This window comes from Bombina bombina, chromosome 3 (assembly GCF_027579735.1).
Source record: "Bombina bombina isolate aBomBom1 chromosome 3, aBomBom1.pri, whole genome shotgun sequence".
Taxonomy (NCBI): domain Eukaryota; kingdom Metazoa; phylum Chordata; class Amphibia; order Anura; family Bombinatoridae; genus Bombina; species Bombina bombina.
In genome coordinates this window covers 36,909,768-36,929,364 of record NC_069501.1, presented here as the reverse complement: position 1 = coordinate 36,929,364, position 19,597 = coordinate 36,909,768, and the positions used below count along the sequence as shown (strand labels likewise).

Below are 19,597 nucleotides of genomic sequence, written 5' to 3'. Positions count from 1 at the left end.
AACAGAAAGAGCAGAGATTTATCCTTTCAAGGAACTTGCAGACAAACCTTTATCCAAACCATCCTGAAGAAACTGTAAAATTCTCGGAATTCTAAAAGAATGCCAGGAAAAATGATGAGAAAGACACCAAGAAATATAAGTCTTCCAGACTCTATAATATATCTCCCTAGATACGGATTTACGAGCCTGTAACATAGTATTAATCACAGAGTCAGAGAAACCTCTTTGACTAAGAATCAAGCGTTCAATCTCCATACCTTTAAATTTAAGGATTTGAGAACCTGATGGAAAAAAGGACCTTGTGACAGAAGGTCTGGTCTTAACGGAGGCAAGAGGCCATCCGGACAAGATCCGCATACCAAAACCTGTGAGGCCATGCTGGAGCCACCAGCAGAACAGACGAGCATTCCTTCAGAATCTTGGAAATTACTCTTGGAAGAAGAACTAGAGGCGGAAAGATATAGGCAGGATGATACTTCCAAGGAAGTGACAACGCATCCAGTGCTTCCGCTTGAGGATCCCTGGATCTGGACAGATACCTGGGAAGTTTCTTGTTTAGATGAGAAGCCATCAGATCTATTTCTGGAAGACCCCACATTTGAACAATCTGAAGAAATACCTCTGGGTGAAGAGACCATTCGCCCGGATGTAATGTTTGGCGGCTGAGATAATCCGCTTCCCAATTGTCTATACCTGGGATATGAACCGCAGAAACTAGACAGGAGCTGGATTCCGCCCATACCAGAATTCGAGATACTTCTTTCATAGCCAGAGGACTGTGAGTCCCTCCTTGATGATTGATGTATGCCACAGTTGTGACATTGTCTGTCTGAAAACAAATGAACGATTCTCTCTTTAGAAGAGGCCAAGACTGAAGAGCTCTGAAAATTGCACGGAGTTCCAAAATATTGATCGGTAATCTCACCTCCTGAGATTCCCAAACCCCTTGTGCTGTCAGAGACCCCCAAACAGCTCCCCAACCTGTCAGACTTGCATCTGTTGAAATTACAGTCCAGGTCGGAAGAACAAAAGAAGCCCCCTGAACTAAACGATGGTGATCTGTCCACCACGTCAGAGAGTGTCGTACAATCGGTTTTAAAGATATTAATTGAGATATCTTTGTGTAATCCCTGCACCACTGGTTCAGCATACAGAGCTGAAGAGGTCGCATGTGAAAACGAGCAAAGGGGATCACGTCCGATGCTGCAGTCATAAGACCTAGAATTTCCATGCATAAAGCTACCGAAGGGAATGATTGTGACTGAAGGTTTCGACAAGCTGATATCAACTTTAGACGTCTCTTGTCTGTCAAAGACAGAGTCATGGACACTGAATCTATCTGGAAACCTAAAAAGGTTACCCTTGTCTGAGGAATCAATGAACTTTTTGGTAAATTGATCCTCCAACCATGATCTTGAAGAAACAACACAAGTCGATTCGTATGAGATTCTGCTAAATGTGAAGACTGAGCAAGTACCAAGATATCGTCCAAATAAGGAAATACCACAATACCCTGTTCTCTGATTACAGACAGAAGGGCACCGAGAACCTTTGTAAAAATTCTTGGAGCTGTAGCTAGGCCAAACGGCAGAGCCACAAACTGGTAATGCTTGTCTAGGAAAGAGAATCTCAGAAACTGATAGTGATCTGGATGAATCGGAATATGCAGATATGCATCCTGTAAATCTATTGTGGACATATAATGCTCTTGCTGAACAAAAGGCAGGATAGTCCTTACAGTTACCATTTTGAATGTTGGTATCCTTACATAACGATTCAATATTTTTAGATCCAGAACTGGTCTGAAGGAATTCTCCTTCTTTGGTACAATGAAGAGATTTGAATAAAACCCCAGCCCCTGTTCCAGAACTGAAACTGGCATAATTACTCCAGCCAACTCTAGATCTGAAACACATTTCAGAAATGCTTGAGCCTTCGCTAGGTTTACTGGGACACGGGAAAGAAAAAATCTCTTTGCAGGAGGCCTTATCTTGAAGCCAATTCTGTACCCTTCTGAAACAATGTTCTGAATCCAGAGATTGTTAACGGAATTGAACCAAATTTCTTTGAAAAAAACGTAATCTGCCCCCTACCAGCTGAGCTGGAATGAGGGCCGCACCTTCAAGTGGACTTGGGAGCTGGCTGTGGTTTTCTAAAAGGCTTGGATTTATTCCAGACTGGAGATGGTTTCCAAACTGATACCGCTCCTGAGGATGAAGGATCAGGCTTTTGTTCCTTGTTGTGACGAAAGGAACGAAAATGATTATTAGACCTAAATTTACCTTTAGATTTTTTATCCTGTGGTAAAAAAGTTCCTTTCCCTCCAGTAACAGTTGAGGTAATAGAATCCAACTGAGAACCAAATAATTTATTACCCTGGAAAGAAAGGGAAAGCAGAGTAGACTTAGAAGACATATCAGCATTCCAAGTTTTAAGCCATAAAGCTCTTCTAGCTAAAATAGCTAGAGACATAGACCTGACATCAACTCTAATGATATGAAAGATGGCATCACAAATAAAATTATTAGCATGTTGTAGAAGAATAATAATGCTATGAGAATTATGATCTGTTACTTGTTGCGCTAAAGCTTCTAACCAAAAGGTTGAAGCTGCAGCAACATCCGCTAAAGATATAGCAGGTCTAAGAAGATTACCTGAACACAAGTAAGCTTTTCTTAGAAAGGATTCAATTTTCCTATCTAAAGGATCCTTAAAGGAAGTACCATCTGCCGTAGGAATAGTAGTACGCTTAGCAAGAGTAGAGACAGCCCCATCAACCTTAGGGATTTTGTCCCAAAATTCTAATCTGTCAGATGGCACAGGATCGTTTAGAAGGAGTAAAAGAATTACCCAAATTATTCCATTCCCTGGAAATTACTTCAGAAATAGCACCAGGGACAGGAAAAACTTCTGGAATAACTACAGGAGATTTAAAAACCTTATCTAAACGTTTAGATTTAGTATCAAGAGGACTAGAATCCTCAATTTCTAATGCAATTAGGACTTCTTTAAGAAAAGAACGAATAAATTCCATTTTAAATAAATATGAAGATTTATCAGCATCAACCTCTGAGACAGAATCCTCTGAATCAGAAGAAACAATATCAGTATCAGAATGATGATGTTCATTTAAAAATTAATCTGAAAAATGAGAAGTTTTAAAAGACTTTTTACGTTTACTAGAAGGAGGAATAACAGACATAGCCTTCTTAATGGATTTAGAAACAAAATCTCTTATGTTATCAGGAACACTCTGAGTATTAGATGTTGACGGAACAGCAACAGGTAATGTAACAGTACTAAAGGAAATATTATCTGCATTAGCAAGTTTGTCATGACAAACAGTACAAACAACAGCTGGAGGAATAGATACCAAAAGTTTACAGCAGATACACTTAGCTTTGGTAGCTCCAGCACCAGGCAGGGATATTCCAGAAGTATCTTCTGACTCAGCTTCAACGTGGGACATCTTGCAATATGTAATAGAAAAGACAACATATAAAGCAAAATTGATCAAATTCCTTAAATGACAGTTTCAGGAATGGGAAAAAAATGCCATAGAACAAGCTTCTAGCAACCAGAAACACAAAATAATGAGACTTAAATAATGTGGAGACAATAGTGACGCCCATATTTTTTAAGCGCCAAAAAAGACGCCCACATTATTTGGCGCCTAAATGCTTTTGGCGCCAAAATGACGCCACATCCGGAACGCCGACACCTTTGGCGCAAAAAAACCTAAAAAATGACGCAACTTCCAGCGACACGTATGACGCCGGAAACAGAAAAAAAAATTTGCGCCAAGAATGACGCAATAAAATGAAGCATTTTCAGCCCCCGCGAGCCTAACAGCCCACAGTGAAAAGTCAAATTTTTAAGGTAAGAAAAAATTATTTATTCATATGCATTATCCCAAATATGAAACTGACTGTCTGAAATAAGGAATGTTGAACATCCTGAGTCAAGGCAAATAAATGTTTGAATACATATATTTAGAACTTTATATAAAAGTGCCCAACCATAGCTTAGAGTGTCACAGAAAATAAGATTTACTTACCTCAGGACACTCATCTACATGTTGTAGAAAGCCAAACCACTACTGAAACGAGAATCAGTAGAGGAAATGGTATATATAAGAGTATATCGTCGATCTGAAAAGGGAGGTAAGAGATGAATCTCTACGACCAATAACAGAGAACCTATGAAATAGACCCCGTAGAAGGAGATCACTGCATTCAAATAGGCAATACTCTCCTCACATCCCTCTGACATTCACTGCACGCTGAGAGGAAAACCGGGCTCCAACTTGCTGCGGAGCGCATATCAACGTAGAATCTAGCACAAACTTACTTCACCACCTCCATCGGAGGCAAAGTTTGTAAAAACTGATTTGTGGGTGTGGTGAGGGGTGTATTTATAGGCATTTTGAGGTTTGGGAAACTTTGCCCCTCCTGGTAGGAATGTATATCCCATACGTCACTAGCTCATGGACTCTTGCTAATTACATGAAAGAAAGGGTTGTGTGTGTGAGAGAAAGGGTTGTGTGTGTGCAAAAGGGTTGTGTGTGTGAGAGAAAGGTTTGTGTGTGTGAGAGAAAGGTTTGCGTGTGTGAGAGAAAGGGGTGTGTGTGAGAGAAAGGGTTGTGTGTGAGAGAAAGGGGTGTGTGTGTGTGTGTGTGAGAGAGAAAGGGGTGTGTGTGCGCAAAAGGGTTGTGTGTGTGAGAGAAAGGGTTGTGTGTGTGCAAAAGGGTTGTGTGTGTGAGAAAGGGTTGTATGTGTGTGAGAAAGGGTTGTGTGTGTGCGAAAGGGTTGTGTGTGTGCAAAAGGGATGTGTGTGTGTGCAAAAGGGTTGTGTGTGTGCAAAAGGGATGTGTGTGTGTGCGAAAGGGTTGTGTGTGTGAGAGAAAGGGTTGTGTGTGTGAGAGAAAGGGTTGTATGTGTGCAAAAGGGTTGTGTGCGTGCAAAAGGGTTGTGTGCGTGCAAAAGGGTTGTGTGCGTGCAAAAGGGTTGTGTGCGTGCAAAAGGGTTGTGTGCGTGCAAAAGGGTTGTGTGTGTGAGAGAAAGGGTTGTGTGTGTGTGAGAGAAAGGGGTGTGTGAGAGAAAGGGGTGTGTGTGTGAGAGAAAGGGTTGTGTGTGAGAGAAAGGGTTGTGTGTGAGAGAGAAAGAGTTGTGTGTGTGAGAGAAAGGGTTGTGTGTGAGAGAAAGGGTTGTGTGTGAGAGAGAAAGGGTTGTGTGTGTGAGAGAAAGGGTTGTGTGTGTGAGAGAAAGGGCTGTGTGTGAGAGAAAGGGTTGTGTGTGTGAGAGAAAGGGGTGTGTGTGTGAGAGAAAGGGGTGTGTGTGTGAGAGAAAGGTGTGTGTGTGAGAGAAAGGGGTGTGTGAGAGAAAGGGGTGTGTGAGAGAGAAAGGGGTGTGTGAGAGAGAAAGGGGTGTGTGTGAGAGAAAGGGGTGTGTGAGAGAGAAAGGGGTGTGTGAGAGAGAAAGGGGTGTGTGAGAGAGAAAGGGGTGTGTGAGAGAGAAAGGGGTGTGTGTGAGAGAAAGGGGTGTGTGTGAGAGAAAGGGGTGTGTGTGAGAGAAAGGGGTGTGTGTGAGAGAGAAAGGGTTGTGTGTGAGAGAAAGGGGTGTGTGAGAGAAAGGGGTGTGTGTGAGAGAAAGGGGTGTGTGTGAGAGAAAGGGGTGTGTGAGAGAGAAAGGGGTGTGTGAGAGAGAAAGGGGTGTGTGTGAGAGAAAGGGGTGTGTGTGAGAGAGAAAGGGGTGTGTGTGAGAGAAAGGGGTGTGTGAGAGAAAGGGGTGTGTGTGAGAAAGGGGTGTGTGTGAGAGAAAGGGGTGTGTGTGAGAGAAAGGGGTGTGTGTGAGAGAAAGGGGTGTGTGAGAGAAAGGGGTGTGTGAGAGAAAGGGGTGTGTGAGAGAAAGGGGTGTGTGTGAGAGAAAGGGGTGTGTGAGAGAAAGGGGTGTGTGTGAGAGAAAGGGGTGTGTGAGAGAAAGGGGTGTGTGAGAGAGAAAGGGGTGTGTGTGAGAGAAAGGGGCGTGTGTGAGAGAGAAAGGGGTGTGTGTGAGAGAAAGGGGTGTGTGTGAGAGAGAAAGGGTTGTGTGTGAGAAAGGGGTGTGTGTGAGAGAAAGGGGTGTGTGTGAGAGAAAGGGTTGTGTGAGAGAAAGGGGTGTGTGAGAGAGAAAGGGGTGTGTGAGAGAGAAAGGGGTGTGTGTGAGAGAAAGGGGTGTGTGTGAGAGAAAGGGGTGTGTGAGAGAGAAAGGGGTGTGTGAGAGAGAAAGGGGTGTGTGAGAGAGAAAGGGGTGTGTGAGAGAGAAAGGGGTGTGTGTGAGAGAAAGGGGTGTGTGTGAGAGAGAAAGGGTTGTGTGTGAGAGAAAGGGGTGTGTGAGAGAAAGGGGTGTGTGTGAGAGAAAGGGGTGTGTGTGAGAGAAAGGGGTGTGTGAGAGAAAGGGGTGTGTGTGAGAGAAAGGGTTGTGTGAGAGAGAAAGGGGTGTGTGAGAGAGAAAGGGGTGTGTGAGAGAGAAAGGGGTGTGTGAGAGAGAAAGGGGTGTGTGAGAGAGAAAGGGGTGTGTGAGAGAGAAAGGGGTGTATGAGAGAGAAAGGGGTGTATGAGAGAGAACTGGGGTGTGTGAGAGAGAAAGGGGTGTGTGAGAGAGAAAGGGGTGTGTGTGTGAGAGAAAGGGGTGTGTGTGAGGGAAAGGGGTGTGCGTGAGAGAAAGGGGTGTGAAAGGTGAAAGATCAGCATAAAAACAGATAAGGAGGTGATTTCAGTGCGGCAGATGTGAGAAAGTGTGTGCAAGACAGAAAGGTTATTCAAGAGTGACAAATGGTAGACACATGAGTACTAGTGGTTGAGTACACAAAAGAGAGATTGTACACAAGACAAGTGCCCATGATGAGATATAAACAAAATGTTCACTGGATAATATGAGACAAAAGAACACGAGCAAACAAGACGAAGAGATAGAAAAGGGAGGACCTTACCGAGAGCCATATCATCAAGGTCATACTTGTTTGGTCCACACTCCCAGCATTGCTTCTCACAGTTAAACACAGTATTGAATCGAATAACACACAGCTCCAGCGCACAGCCCTTCAGCAGAGCAATCTGGTCCTCAATGCTCTGCTTCCTGTTTTAAAGGGCCACAATAGATGCACAAACAATAAAAGCTGTATTAGTTGTATATTTATAACAACAAATGGTTAAATAACTACACTATAATGATAACTAACAGGTAGATTACGAGTTTTGCATTACAGGTTTAATGCTGTAAAAAACGCAATTTCAGCGTAATGGCAGTAACGCACTAATACAAGTTGTGTCGGTATAGCTATACCACAAGCATTTTAGCCTGTAACGCAACGTCCATTCCACACTAAAAAAAATGACGTTTTTGTGTGGGGTTTTGATAGCTTGCGTTACAGCCTATACTGACACGATCCATACCGCCATCTGAGAGCAGTAGTTATGGGTTTTGTGTAACAAAAATGTTTCACAAAACCCATAACTAAACTGTTACAAAGTTCACTAACACTTATAAATGACCTATTAACCCCTAAACCGCCGCCCACATCGCGACTATTAAATAAATTTATTAACCCCTAATCTGCCGCCCCGACATCGCCGATACTATAATAAAGCTATTAACCCCTAATTTGCCGCTCCCCGACATCTCTGACACTATAATAAAGTTATTAACCCCTAAACCACCGGCCCCCCATTTCGCGAAACACTAAATTAAACTATTAACTCCTAAACCTAACACCCCCCCTAACTTTAAATTAAAATTACAATGTAACTATATTTGAATAAAAACGTACCTGTGAAATACAAATGAACCTACCATTAAACTATAAATTAAGCTAACATTACTATTCTAATAAAATAAAAAAATACTACCAATTAAAAAATCTAAATTACAAATTTAAAAAAACCTAACATTACGAAATTTAAAAACAAATCTTAAATTACAAAAAATAATTAACACTAAGCTTACAAAAAATAAAAACAATTACACCTAATCTAATAGCCCTATAAAAATAAAAAAGCCCCCCCCCCCCAGATAAAAACACCCCCTAGCCTACAATAAACTACCAATAGCCCTAAAAAAGGGCCTTTTGTAGGGCATTGCCCTAAATTGAACAGCTCTTTTACCTGTAAAAAAAAATACAAAGTCCTGCCAATAGTAAAACCCACCATCCAACCAACCCTCCAAAATAAAAAACCTAACTCTAAAAAAAAAAACTAAGCTACCCATTGCCCCTAAAGGGGCATTTGTATGGGCATTGCCCTTAAAAGGGCATTCAGCTCTTTTTCATTGCCCTTAAAAGGGCATTTAGCTCTTTTTTTTGAATTGGCCAAACCCTAATATGAAAAAAAAAACACAGCAAGAAATAAAAAAAAATACCTAACACTAACCCCAGAATATCTACTCACGGTTCCTGAAGTCCAGACATCCATCTACATCCACGAAAAGTCTTCATCCAGACGGCAACATCTTCATCCATCGCGGGGGCATCTTCTATCTTCATCCTGGCGGCGCGGAGCGTCGAAGACATCCAGCGTGCAGTGTTCTCTTCATACGGTCCCCGCCGTACATTGAAGCTTCAATGCAAGGTAGCCGTTTCAAAATGGCATACCTTGCATTCCTATTGGCTGATTTGATTCTTCAATTTCAAATCAGCCAATAGGATGAGAACTACTGAAATCCTATTGACTGTTCAAATCAGCCAATAGGATTTCAGTAGCTCTCATCCTTTTGGCTGTTTAAGGATTTCAGAAGCTCAATCAAATCAGCCAATAGGAATGCAAGGTACACCATTTTGAAACGGCTACCTTGCATTGAAGCTTCAGGTGTACGGCGGGGACCGTATGAAGAGGACACTCCACGCTGGATGTCTTTGCTGCTCCGCGCCGCCGGGATGAAGCTAGAAGACACCCCCGCGATGGATGAAGATGTCGCTGCCTGGATGAAGACTTCTCGCCGCCTGGATGGAGATGGATGTCCGGAATTCAGGAACCATGAGAAGATATTCTGGGGTTAGTGTTAGGTATTTTTTTGGGGTGTTTTTTTTTCCTTCAGATTAGGGTTTGGGCAATTTGAAAAAGAGCTAAATGCCCTTTTAAGGGCAATGCCCATACAAATGCCCCTTTAGGGGCAATGGGTAGCTTATTTTTTTTTTTTTTTTTTTAGAGTTAGGTTTTTTTATTTTGGGGCTTTGGTTGGGTGGTGGGTTTTACGGTTGCTGGGATTTGTATTTTTTTTACAGGTAAAAGAGCTGTTTGACTTAGGGCAATGCCCTACAAAGGCCCTTTTAAGGGCTATTGGTAGTTTATTGTAGGCTAGGGGGTGTTTTTATTTTTATAGGGCTATTAGATTAGGTGTAATTGTTTTTATTTTTGATAATTTCGTTTATTATTTTTTGTAAGCTTAGTGTTTTATTTTTCTTAATTTAGTGTTTATTATTTTTTATGTTGTTAGATTTTTATTTTTTTAAATTTGTAATTTAGATTTTTTAATTGGTAGTATTTTTTTATTTTATTAGAATAGTAATCTTAATTTATAGTTTAGTGGTACGTTTATTTTTATTTCACAGGTAAGTTTTTATTTATTTAAATATAGTTTTATTGTAATTTTAATTTAAAGTTAGGGGGGTGTTAGGTTTAGGGGTTTTAATTTAATTTAGTGTTTTGCGATGTGAAGGGCCGGCGGTTTAGGGGTTAATAGGTTTATTTAGTTGTGGAGACGTCGGAGGTTTAAGGGTTAATAGGTTTATTTAGTGGTGGCGGTGTGGAAGACGAAGGTTTAGGGGTTTAATTGGTTTATTTAGTGGCTGCGATGAGGGAGGCTGGAGGTTTAGGGTTTAATAACTTTATTATAGTGTCGGCGATGTCAGGGAGCGGCAGATTAGGGGTTAATAGCTTTATTATAGTGTCAGCAATGTCGGGGAGCGGCAAATTAGGGGTTAATAGCTTTGTTATAATGTCGGTGATGTCAGGGAGTGGCAAAATCGGGGTTATTAACTTTATTTAGGTGTAGGCGATGTCGGGGGCGGCGGATTAGGGGTGTTTAGACTAGGGGTTTTTTCCCCATAGACATGAATTGGGTTGCGTTACTGAGATTTTTCATTCTGCACTTCAGGTGTTTTTTCTATGGGGGAAAGCGTGCACGAGCATGTCAAAGCAGCCCTTAACTTTTTTGTAGTATGGAGCTTAACGCCACCATATCGCACACACAAGGAGGCTTTTCAGTAACTCGTAATGGCAGTGCTATGGAGAGTGAAATAACGCAACTTTTTTGGTGCTAGTTTCGCACCCTGTTTAGCGCAAAACTCGTAATCTAGGTGTATGTGAATGACATCTGGTCTGTCACAGACCCTTAATATGGTCCTTTTAAAGGCATTAACACCTTAATGACAACTGACGTACCAGGTACGTCATGCATTAACAAGCAGTTAATGACAATAGACGTGCCTTATACGTCAGTTGTCTAACAGAGTGCTGGAAGCGACTGCAATCGCTTCCAGCAGCTCTGAGGGTATTGCAGTAATGGAGGCATCCTGCAATACCCCTTTATAAGCCTCTGATGCAGAGAGAGCCACTCTGTGGCCCTCTCTGCTCCGGAGAGTTTTTGGGGATGGGAGCAAGGCAGGGAGGCGGGTGGGCGGCGTGCCAAGGGCCTGTTATGTGGAGGGGAGGCCGGATCGGAGGCGGCAGTGTCCGGGGGCGCGCACGGACGGGCGCATGCACGGGGGGCAGCGGGCGCGTGCACGGGGCGGGAGCGGGTGGGAACTGCTACACTACAGAAAAATCTAATACAAAATTGGGAGAAAAGGGGGGATTTTAATTTCAAAAACAATCGAAGGGTTCTGGGAGGAGGGGGGGAAGATACACTACAGAAAATGGCAAAAAAAGGAAAAAAAATAATAAAAGCATATTTTTTTTACTAAACTGGATACTGGCAGACAGCTGCCAGTACCCAAGATGGCGCCCATTAAGCTAGAGGAGGAAGGTTAGAGAACTGTTTGATGGGGGATCCGTGAGGTTGGGGGCTGGCTAAGGGGGGATTCTATACAGTAGCATATGTAAATATGCTATAAAAAAACCCCCAAAAAAACAAATATACCTTTTATTTTAGTACTGGCAGACTTTCTGCCAGTACTTAAGATGGCGGGAACAATTGTGGGGTGGGGGAGGGAAGAGAGCTGTTTGGGAGGGATCAGGGGGTCTGATGTTTCAGGTGGGAGGCTGATCTCTACACTAAAGCTAAAATTAACCCTGCAAGCTCCCTACAAGCTACCTAATTAACCCTTTTACTGCTAGCCATAATACACGTGTGATGCGCAGCGGAATTTTGCGGCCTTATAATTACCAAAAAGCAACGCCAAAGCCATATATGTCTGCTATTTCTGAAAAAAGGGGATCCCAGAGAAGCATTTACAACCATTTGTGCCATAATTGCACAAGATGTTTGTAAATAATTTCAGTAAGAAACCAAAAATTGTGAAAAATGTAAAGTTTTTTTTTTATTTGAACGTATTTGGCGGTGAAATGGTGGCATGAAATATACCAAAATGTGCCTAGATCAATACTTTGGGTTGTTTACTACACTACACTAAAGCTAAAATTACCCCAAAAAGCTCCGTACATGCTCCCTAATTAACCCCTTCACTGCTGGGCATAATACACTTATGTGCGCAGTGGCATTTAGCGGCTTCTAATTACCAAAAAGCAACACCAAAGCCATATATGTCTGCTATTTCTGAACAAAGGGGATGCCAGAGAAGCATTTACAACCATTTATGCCATAATTGCACAAGCTGTTTGTAAACCATTTCAGTGAGAAACCGAAAGTTTGTGAAAAATTTGTGAAAAAGTGAACGATTTTTTGTATTTGATCGCATTTGGCGGTGAAATGGTGGCATGAAATATACCAAAATGCGCCAAGATCAATACTTTGGGATGTCTTCTAAAAAAAATATATACATGTCAAGGGATATTCAGAGATTCCTAAAAGATATCAGTGTCCCAATGTAACTAGCGCTAATTTTGAAAAAAAGTGGTTTGGAAATAGCAAAGTGTTACTTGTATTTATGGCCCTATAACTTGCAAAAAAAACAAAGAACATATGTAAACATATTTCTAAACTCAGGACAAAATTTTGAAACTATTTAGCATGGGTGTTTCTTGGTGGTTGCAGATGTGTAACAGATTTTGAGGCTAAAATTTAGAAAAAGTGTTTTTTTTTTCCATTTTTTCCTCATATTTTATATATTTTTTATAGTAAATTATAATATATGATGAAAATAATGCTATCTTTAGAAAGTCCATTTAATGGTGAGAAAAACAGTATATAATATGTGTGGGTACAGTAAATGAGTAAGAGGAAAATTACAGCTAAACACAAACACCGCAAAAATGTAAAAATAGCCTTTGTCCCAAACGGACAGAAAATGGAAAAGTACTGTTGTCATTAAGGGGTTAAATCTTGTTCATGGTAACCTGATCATAACATTGCACAGACCCAACACAAATTCCAACATCTACCAATGTCCACTGCATACAATGGGCATTTAGGTTAAACAGTTATGTAATGTAGGTACTGTCACACCAATGCACTACCTAATAGCATTTATCTGACAAAACACATGTGTTGGTCATTTCAGACAGAAAATAAAAACATGCATTTGTTTATGACATGAAAAGACACAAGTTGAGAACAATCTGACCCCTAGGACAGGGACTGTAAATTTATTTCATATTTAGAAACCAGCATTAATATTTAAGAGCTCTGTTTAGGAGACAAATAAGGATGTACGTATGATGATATAGGAGACAAATAAGGATGTACATATGATGATATAGGAGACAAATAAGGAGGAACATATGATGATATAGGAAACAAATAAGGATGTACGTATGATGATATAGGAGACAAATAAGGATGTACGTATGATATAGGAGACAAATAAGGATGTACATATGATGATATAGGAGACAAATAAGGATGTACATATGATGAAATAGGAGACAAATAAGGATGTACATATGATGAAATAGGAGACAAATAAGGATGTACATATGATGACATAGGAGACAAATAAGGATGTATGTATGATGATATAGGAGACAAATAAGGATGTACGTATGATGAAATAGGAGACAAATAAGGATGTACATATGATGACATAGGAGACAAATAAGGATGTATGATGATATAGGAGACAAATAAGGATGTATGTATGATGATATAGGAGACAAATAAGGATGTACGTATGATGATATAGGAGACAAATAAGGATGTACATATGATGAAATAGGAGACAAATAAGGATGTACATATGATGATATAGGAGACAAATAAGGATGTATGTATGATGATATAGGAGACAAATAAGGATGTACGTATGATGAAATAGGAGACAAATAAGGATGTACATATGATGACATAGGAGACAAATAAGGATGTATGTATGATGATATAGGAGACAAATAAGGATGTATGTATGATGATATAGGAGACAAATAAGGATGTACATATGATGAAATAGGAGACAAATAAGGATGTACATATGATGACATAGGAGACAAATAAGGATGTATGATGATATAGGAGACAAATAAGGATGTATGTATGATGATATAGGAGACAAATAAGGATGTACGTATGATGATATAGGAGACAAATAAGGATGTACATATGATGAAATAGGAGACAAATAAGGATGTACATATGATGATATAGGAGACAAATAAGGATGTATGTATGATGATATAGGAGACAAATAAGGATATACGTATGATGATATAGGAGACAAATACGGATATACGTATGATGATATAGGAGACAAATACGGATATACGTATGATGATATAGGAGACAAATAAGGATGTATGATGATATAGGAGACAAATAAAGATGTACGTATGATGATATAGGAGACAAATAAGGATGTATGATGATATAGGAGACAAATAAGGATGTATGATGATATAGGAGACAAATAAGGATGTATGATGATATAGGAGACAAATAAGGATGTACGTATGATGATATAGGAGACAAATAAGGATGTACGTATGATGATATAGGAGACAAATAAGGATGTACGTATGATGATATAGGAGACAAATAAAGATGTACGTATGATGATATAGGAGACAAATAAGGATGTATGTATGATGATATAGGAGACAAATAAGGATATACGTATGATGATATAGGAGACAAATAAGGATGTACATATGATGATATAGGAGACAAATAAGGATGTACGTATGATGATATAGAAGACAAATAAGGATGTACATATGATGATATAGGAGACAAATAAGGATATACGTATGATGATATAGGAGACAAATAAAGATGTACGTATGATGATATAGGAGACAAATAAGGATGTATGTATGATGATATAGGAGACAAATAAGGATGTACATATGATGATATAGAAGACAAATAAGGATGTACATATGATGATATAGGAGACAAATAAGGATGTACATATGATGATATAGGAGACAAATAAGGATGTACATATGATGATATAGGAAACAAATAAGGATGTACGTATGATGATATAGGAGACAAATAAGGATGTACGTATGATATAGGAGACAAATAAGGATGTACATATGATGATATAGGAGACAAATAAGGATGTACATATGATGATATAGGAGACAAATAAGGATGTACGTATGATGATATAGGAGACAAATAAAGATGTACGTATGATGATATAGAAGACAAATAAGGATGTACATATGATGATATAGGAGACAAATAAGGATGTACATATGATGATATAGGAGACAAATAAAGATGTACGTATGATGATATAGAAGACAAATAAGGATGTACATATGATGATATAGAAGACAAATAAGGATGTACATATGATGATATAGGAGACAAATAAAGATGTACGTATGATGATATAGAAGACAAATAAGGATGTACGTATGATATAGGAGACAAATAAGGATGTACGTATGATGATATAGGAGACAAATACGGATATACGTATGATGATATAGGAGACAAATAAGGATGTATGATGATATAGGAGACAAATAAGGATGTACGTATGATGATATAGGAGACAAATAAGGATGTATGTATGATGATATAGGAGACAAATAAGGATGTATGATGATATAGGAGACAAATAAGGATGTATGTATGATGATATAGGAGACAAATAAGGAGGAACATATGATGATATAGGAGACAAATAAGGATGTATGTATGATGATATAGGAGACAAATAAGGATGTATGTATGATGATATAGGAGACAAATAAGGATGTACGTATGATGATATAGGAGACAAATAAGGATGTACGTATGATGATATAGGAGACAAATAAGGATGTATGATGATATAGGAGACAAATAAGGATGTATGATGACATAGGAGACAAATAAGGATGTATGATGATATAGGAGACAAATAAGGATGTATGATGATATAGGAGACAAATAAGGATGTATGTATGATGATATAGGAGACAAATAAGGATGTACGTATGATGATATAGGAGACAAATAAGGATGTATGATGATATAGGAGACAAATAAGGATGTATGATGACATAGGAGACAAATAAGGATGTATGATGATATAGGAGACAAATAAGGATGTATGATGATATAGGAGACAAATAAGGATGTATGTATGATGATATAGGAGACAAATAAGGATGTACGTATGATGATATAGGAGACAAATAAGGATGTACATATGATGATATAGTAGACAAATCAGGATGTACGTATGATGATATCTGTAGAATAATACAAGCTGTTAAGAACCAGCAGTAAAATTGTATTTGCTCTTAGGATGTGTTGAGCTTGGCCCTAGAGGGTCTATAAACACAGTCACATAAGGTTTAAATTCAGTTCTATTAAGTGAGCATTACAGGGACATAAAACGATTTAGATAGAAAATGTATTTTTAAATAACTTTCCGATTTACTTCTATGATCTAATTTGCTTTGTTCTCTTGATATCCTTTGCTGGAAATGATACATAGGTAGACTCAGAAGCAGAAAGGCACTACTGGGAGCTAGCTGCTGATTGGTGACTGCACATACAAGCCTCTTGTGATTAGCTCCCAGTAGTACATCATTGCTGCTACTTCAACAAAGGATACCAAGAGAATGAAGCAAATTTAATTATCTAAATAAATTGGAAAGTTGCTTGAAATTGTATGTTCTATCTGAATCATAAGATCATTTTTTTTTTGTTTTATGTCCCTTTAAACCATTCACTTCCAGGACTTTTAGAGAAGAGCTTGCCCAAAATACTGGATCGTTTTTAGCACTTTTGCTATCACTCCATTCAAACAGAAATAGAGCCTTGTTTTTTATTTTTTATTTATTTACCTGTCAAAACTACATATATTTTTTTAGGTAGACAACCCAAGGTATTGATCTAGGCCCATTTTCGTATATTTCATGCCACCATTTCACTGCCAAATACGATTATATAAAAAAGTTAACTTTTTCACAAACTTTCTCACTGAAATTATTTACATAGTGATTGTGCAATCATGACACAAATGGTTGTAAAAGCTTCTCTGGGATCCCCTTTGTTCAGAAATAGCAGACATATATGGCTTTGCCATTGCTTTTTGGTAATTAGAAGCCATATAATTGCAGCTGCGCACCACTCTTCTATTATTCCCAGCAGTGAAGGGGTTAATTCGGTAGCTTGTAAGGTTAATTTTAGCTTAAGTGTAGAGATCACCTGACACTTCCCACCACCTGATCCATCCCAAACATCCCTCTTCCCTCCCTTACCCTCCACTGGTCACCACCATCTTTGGTACTGGCAGAAAGTCTGCCAATATGAAGATTTAAAGGGATAGTCTAGTCAAAATTAAACTTTCATGATTCAGATAGGACATGCAATTTTAAACAACTTTTCAATTTACTTTTATCATCAAATTTGCTTTGTTCTCTTGGTATTCTTAGTTGAAAGCTATGTAGGCTCATATGCTAATTTCTTAGCCCTTGAAGGCTACCTCTTATCTGATTGCATTTGACAGTTTTTCACAGCTAAAGGGCATTAGTTCATGTGTGCCATATAGATAACATGGAGCTCATACTCGTGGAGTTACATATGAGAGGGCGCTGATTGGCTAGAGAACTGAAATAAGGGGATAGTCTGCAGAGGCTTAGATACAAGGTAATCAAAGAGGTAAAAGGTATATTAATATAACTGTGTTGGTTATTGAAAACTGGGTAATGGGTAATAAAGGCATTATCTATCGTTTTAAACAAAAATTCTGGAGTAGACTGTCCCTTTAAGGCATTTTTTTTAATTTATTTTTTTTTTAATTTATTTTTACTTTCTGCAGTGTAGGATCCCCCTTACCCTCCAACCTCCCTGATCCCTCCCAAACAGCTCTGAAACCCTGATACAAACAAAGAAAGCCACTACAGATCCTCCGCATGTCAGACTGAGCCGAAAACGCCACCCGGAAATGAGGTAAGAACACACACACAGCCCCAAGAGGTGCACACTGAGCACGACTGAGTCAGCCGCTAAAAGTCCAAGGAAAAAACAAAGAAAGCTGCACTAGGAAGGCACAAAGGTAAAAGCTAAAACAAGGCTTTTATTGAATCAAAATTAAAACATAGGGCATGAAACAACAAAGCTTCTTACGCGTTTCGTGCCGCCACAGGGCACGTAATCATAGGAATCATTATGATTAAGTGCCCTGTGGCGGCACAAAATGCGCAAGGAGCTTTGTTGTTTCATACCCTATGTTTTAATTTTAATTCAATAAAAGCCTTGTTTTAGCTTTTACCTTTGTGCCTTCCTAGTGCAGCTTTCTTTGTTTTTGCCAAGCTCTTAAACCCTCCCCGCTCTAACTAGTGTCCGCCATCTCAGGTCTGCCAGTACCTATAAAATACCTAAATATATGTTTGTTTTTTAGTGGTCCTCCCACCTCCGGCTATCGTTAGTATGGACCCCCAGACCCTGCACCCCATTTTTTTTCTGTAGTGTAGCTCCCCCTAATCGGTAAAGGGGTTAAAGAAACAGCAAACAAATATTTCAAATCATGCATATGAATGAATACTAAGATTTGTTTTTAAAAAATTGCATTAAAATTTTTTACAAATCTGTCAAAAAAATATAATTTATGTAAGAACTTACCTGATAAATTCATTTCTTTCATATTAGCAAGAGTCCATGAGCTAGTGACGTATGGGATATACATTCCTACCAGGAGGGGCAAAGTTTCCCAAACCTTAAAATGCCTATAAATACACCCCTCACCACACCCACAATTCAGTTTAACGAATAGCCAAGAAGTGGGGTGATAAGAAAGGAGCGAAAGCATAAAAAATAAGGAATTGGAATAATTGTGCTTTATACAAAAAAATCATAACCACCACAAAAAGGGTGGGCCTCATGGACTCTTGCTAATATGAAAGAAATGAATTTATCAGGTAAGTTCTTACATAAATTATGTTTTCTTTCATGTAATTAGCAAGAGTCCATGAACTAGTGACGTATGGGATAGCAGATACCCAAGATGTGGAACTTCCACGCAAAAAGAGTCACTAGAGAGGGAGGGATAAAATAAAGACAGCCAATTCCGCTGAAAAAATAATCCACAACCCAAATCAAAAAGTTTTAATCTTATTATGAAAAAAACTGAAATTATAAGCAGAAGAATCAAACTGAAACAGCTGCCTGAAGTACTTTTCTACCAAAAACTGCTTCAGAAGAAGAGAAAACATCAAAATGGTAGAATTTAGTAAAAGTATGCAAAGAAGACCAAGTTGCTGCTTTGCAAATCTGATCAACAGAAGCTTCATTCCTAAAAGCCCAGGAAGTAGAAACTGACCTAGTAGAATGAGCCGTAATCCTTTGAGGCGGGGATTTACCCGACTCTACATAAGCATGATGAATCAAAGACTTTAACCAAGACGCCAAAGAAATGGCAGAAGCCTTCTGACCTTTCCTAGAAACAGAAAAGATAACAAATAGACTAGAAGTCTTTCTGAAATCTTTAGTAGCTTCAACATAATATTTCAAAGCTCTTACTACATCCAAAGAATGTAAAGCTCTTTCCAGAGAATTCTTAGGATTAGGACACAATGAAGGGACAACAATTTCTCTACTAATGTTGTTAGAATTCACAACTTTAGGTAAAAATTTAAATGAAGTCCGCAACACCGCCTTATCCTGATGAAAAATCAGAAAAGGAGATTCACAAGAAAGAGCAGATAATTCAGAAACTCTTCTAGCAGAAGAGATGGCCAGAAGGAACAAAACTTTCCAGGAAAGTAATTTAATATCCAGAGAATGCATAGGTTCAAATGGAGGAGCCTGTAAAGCCCTCAGAACCAAATTGAGACTCCAAGGAGGAGAAAGCCTGTACAAAACAATGAATATCAGGATGATTAGCAATCTTTCTGTGAAAAAGAACCGAAAGAGCAGAGATTTGACCTTTCAAGGAACTTGCAGACAAACCCTTATCCAAACCATCTTGAAGAAATTGTAAAATTCTAGGAATTCTAAAAGAATGCCAAGAAAATTTATGTGAAGAACACCAAGAAATGTAAGTCTTCCAGATTCGGTAATAG

The 19,597-nt window shown here is 39.0% G+C and overlaps 1 protein-coding gene across 3 annotated transcripts in view; it reads right to left on the bottom strand.

Annotated features, from left to right (window-relative positions):
* Positions 1 to 19,597, bottom strand: part of NR1I2 (nuclear receptor subfamily 1 group I member 2) — a 483,563-nt gene that overhangs the window by 104,062 nt on the left and 359,904 nt on the right. For all 3 annotated transcript variants that reach the window (XM_053705788.1, XM_053705789.1, XM_053705790.1), the window contains one exon: positions 6,970 to 7,115. In XM_053705788.1, coding sequence (XP_053561763.1) covers positions 6,970 to 7,115 — 146 coding nt within the window. The remainder of the gene's footprint in view (positions 1 to 6,969; positions 7,116 to 19,597) is intronic.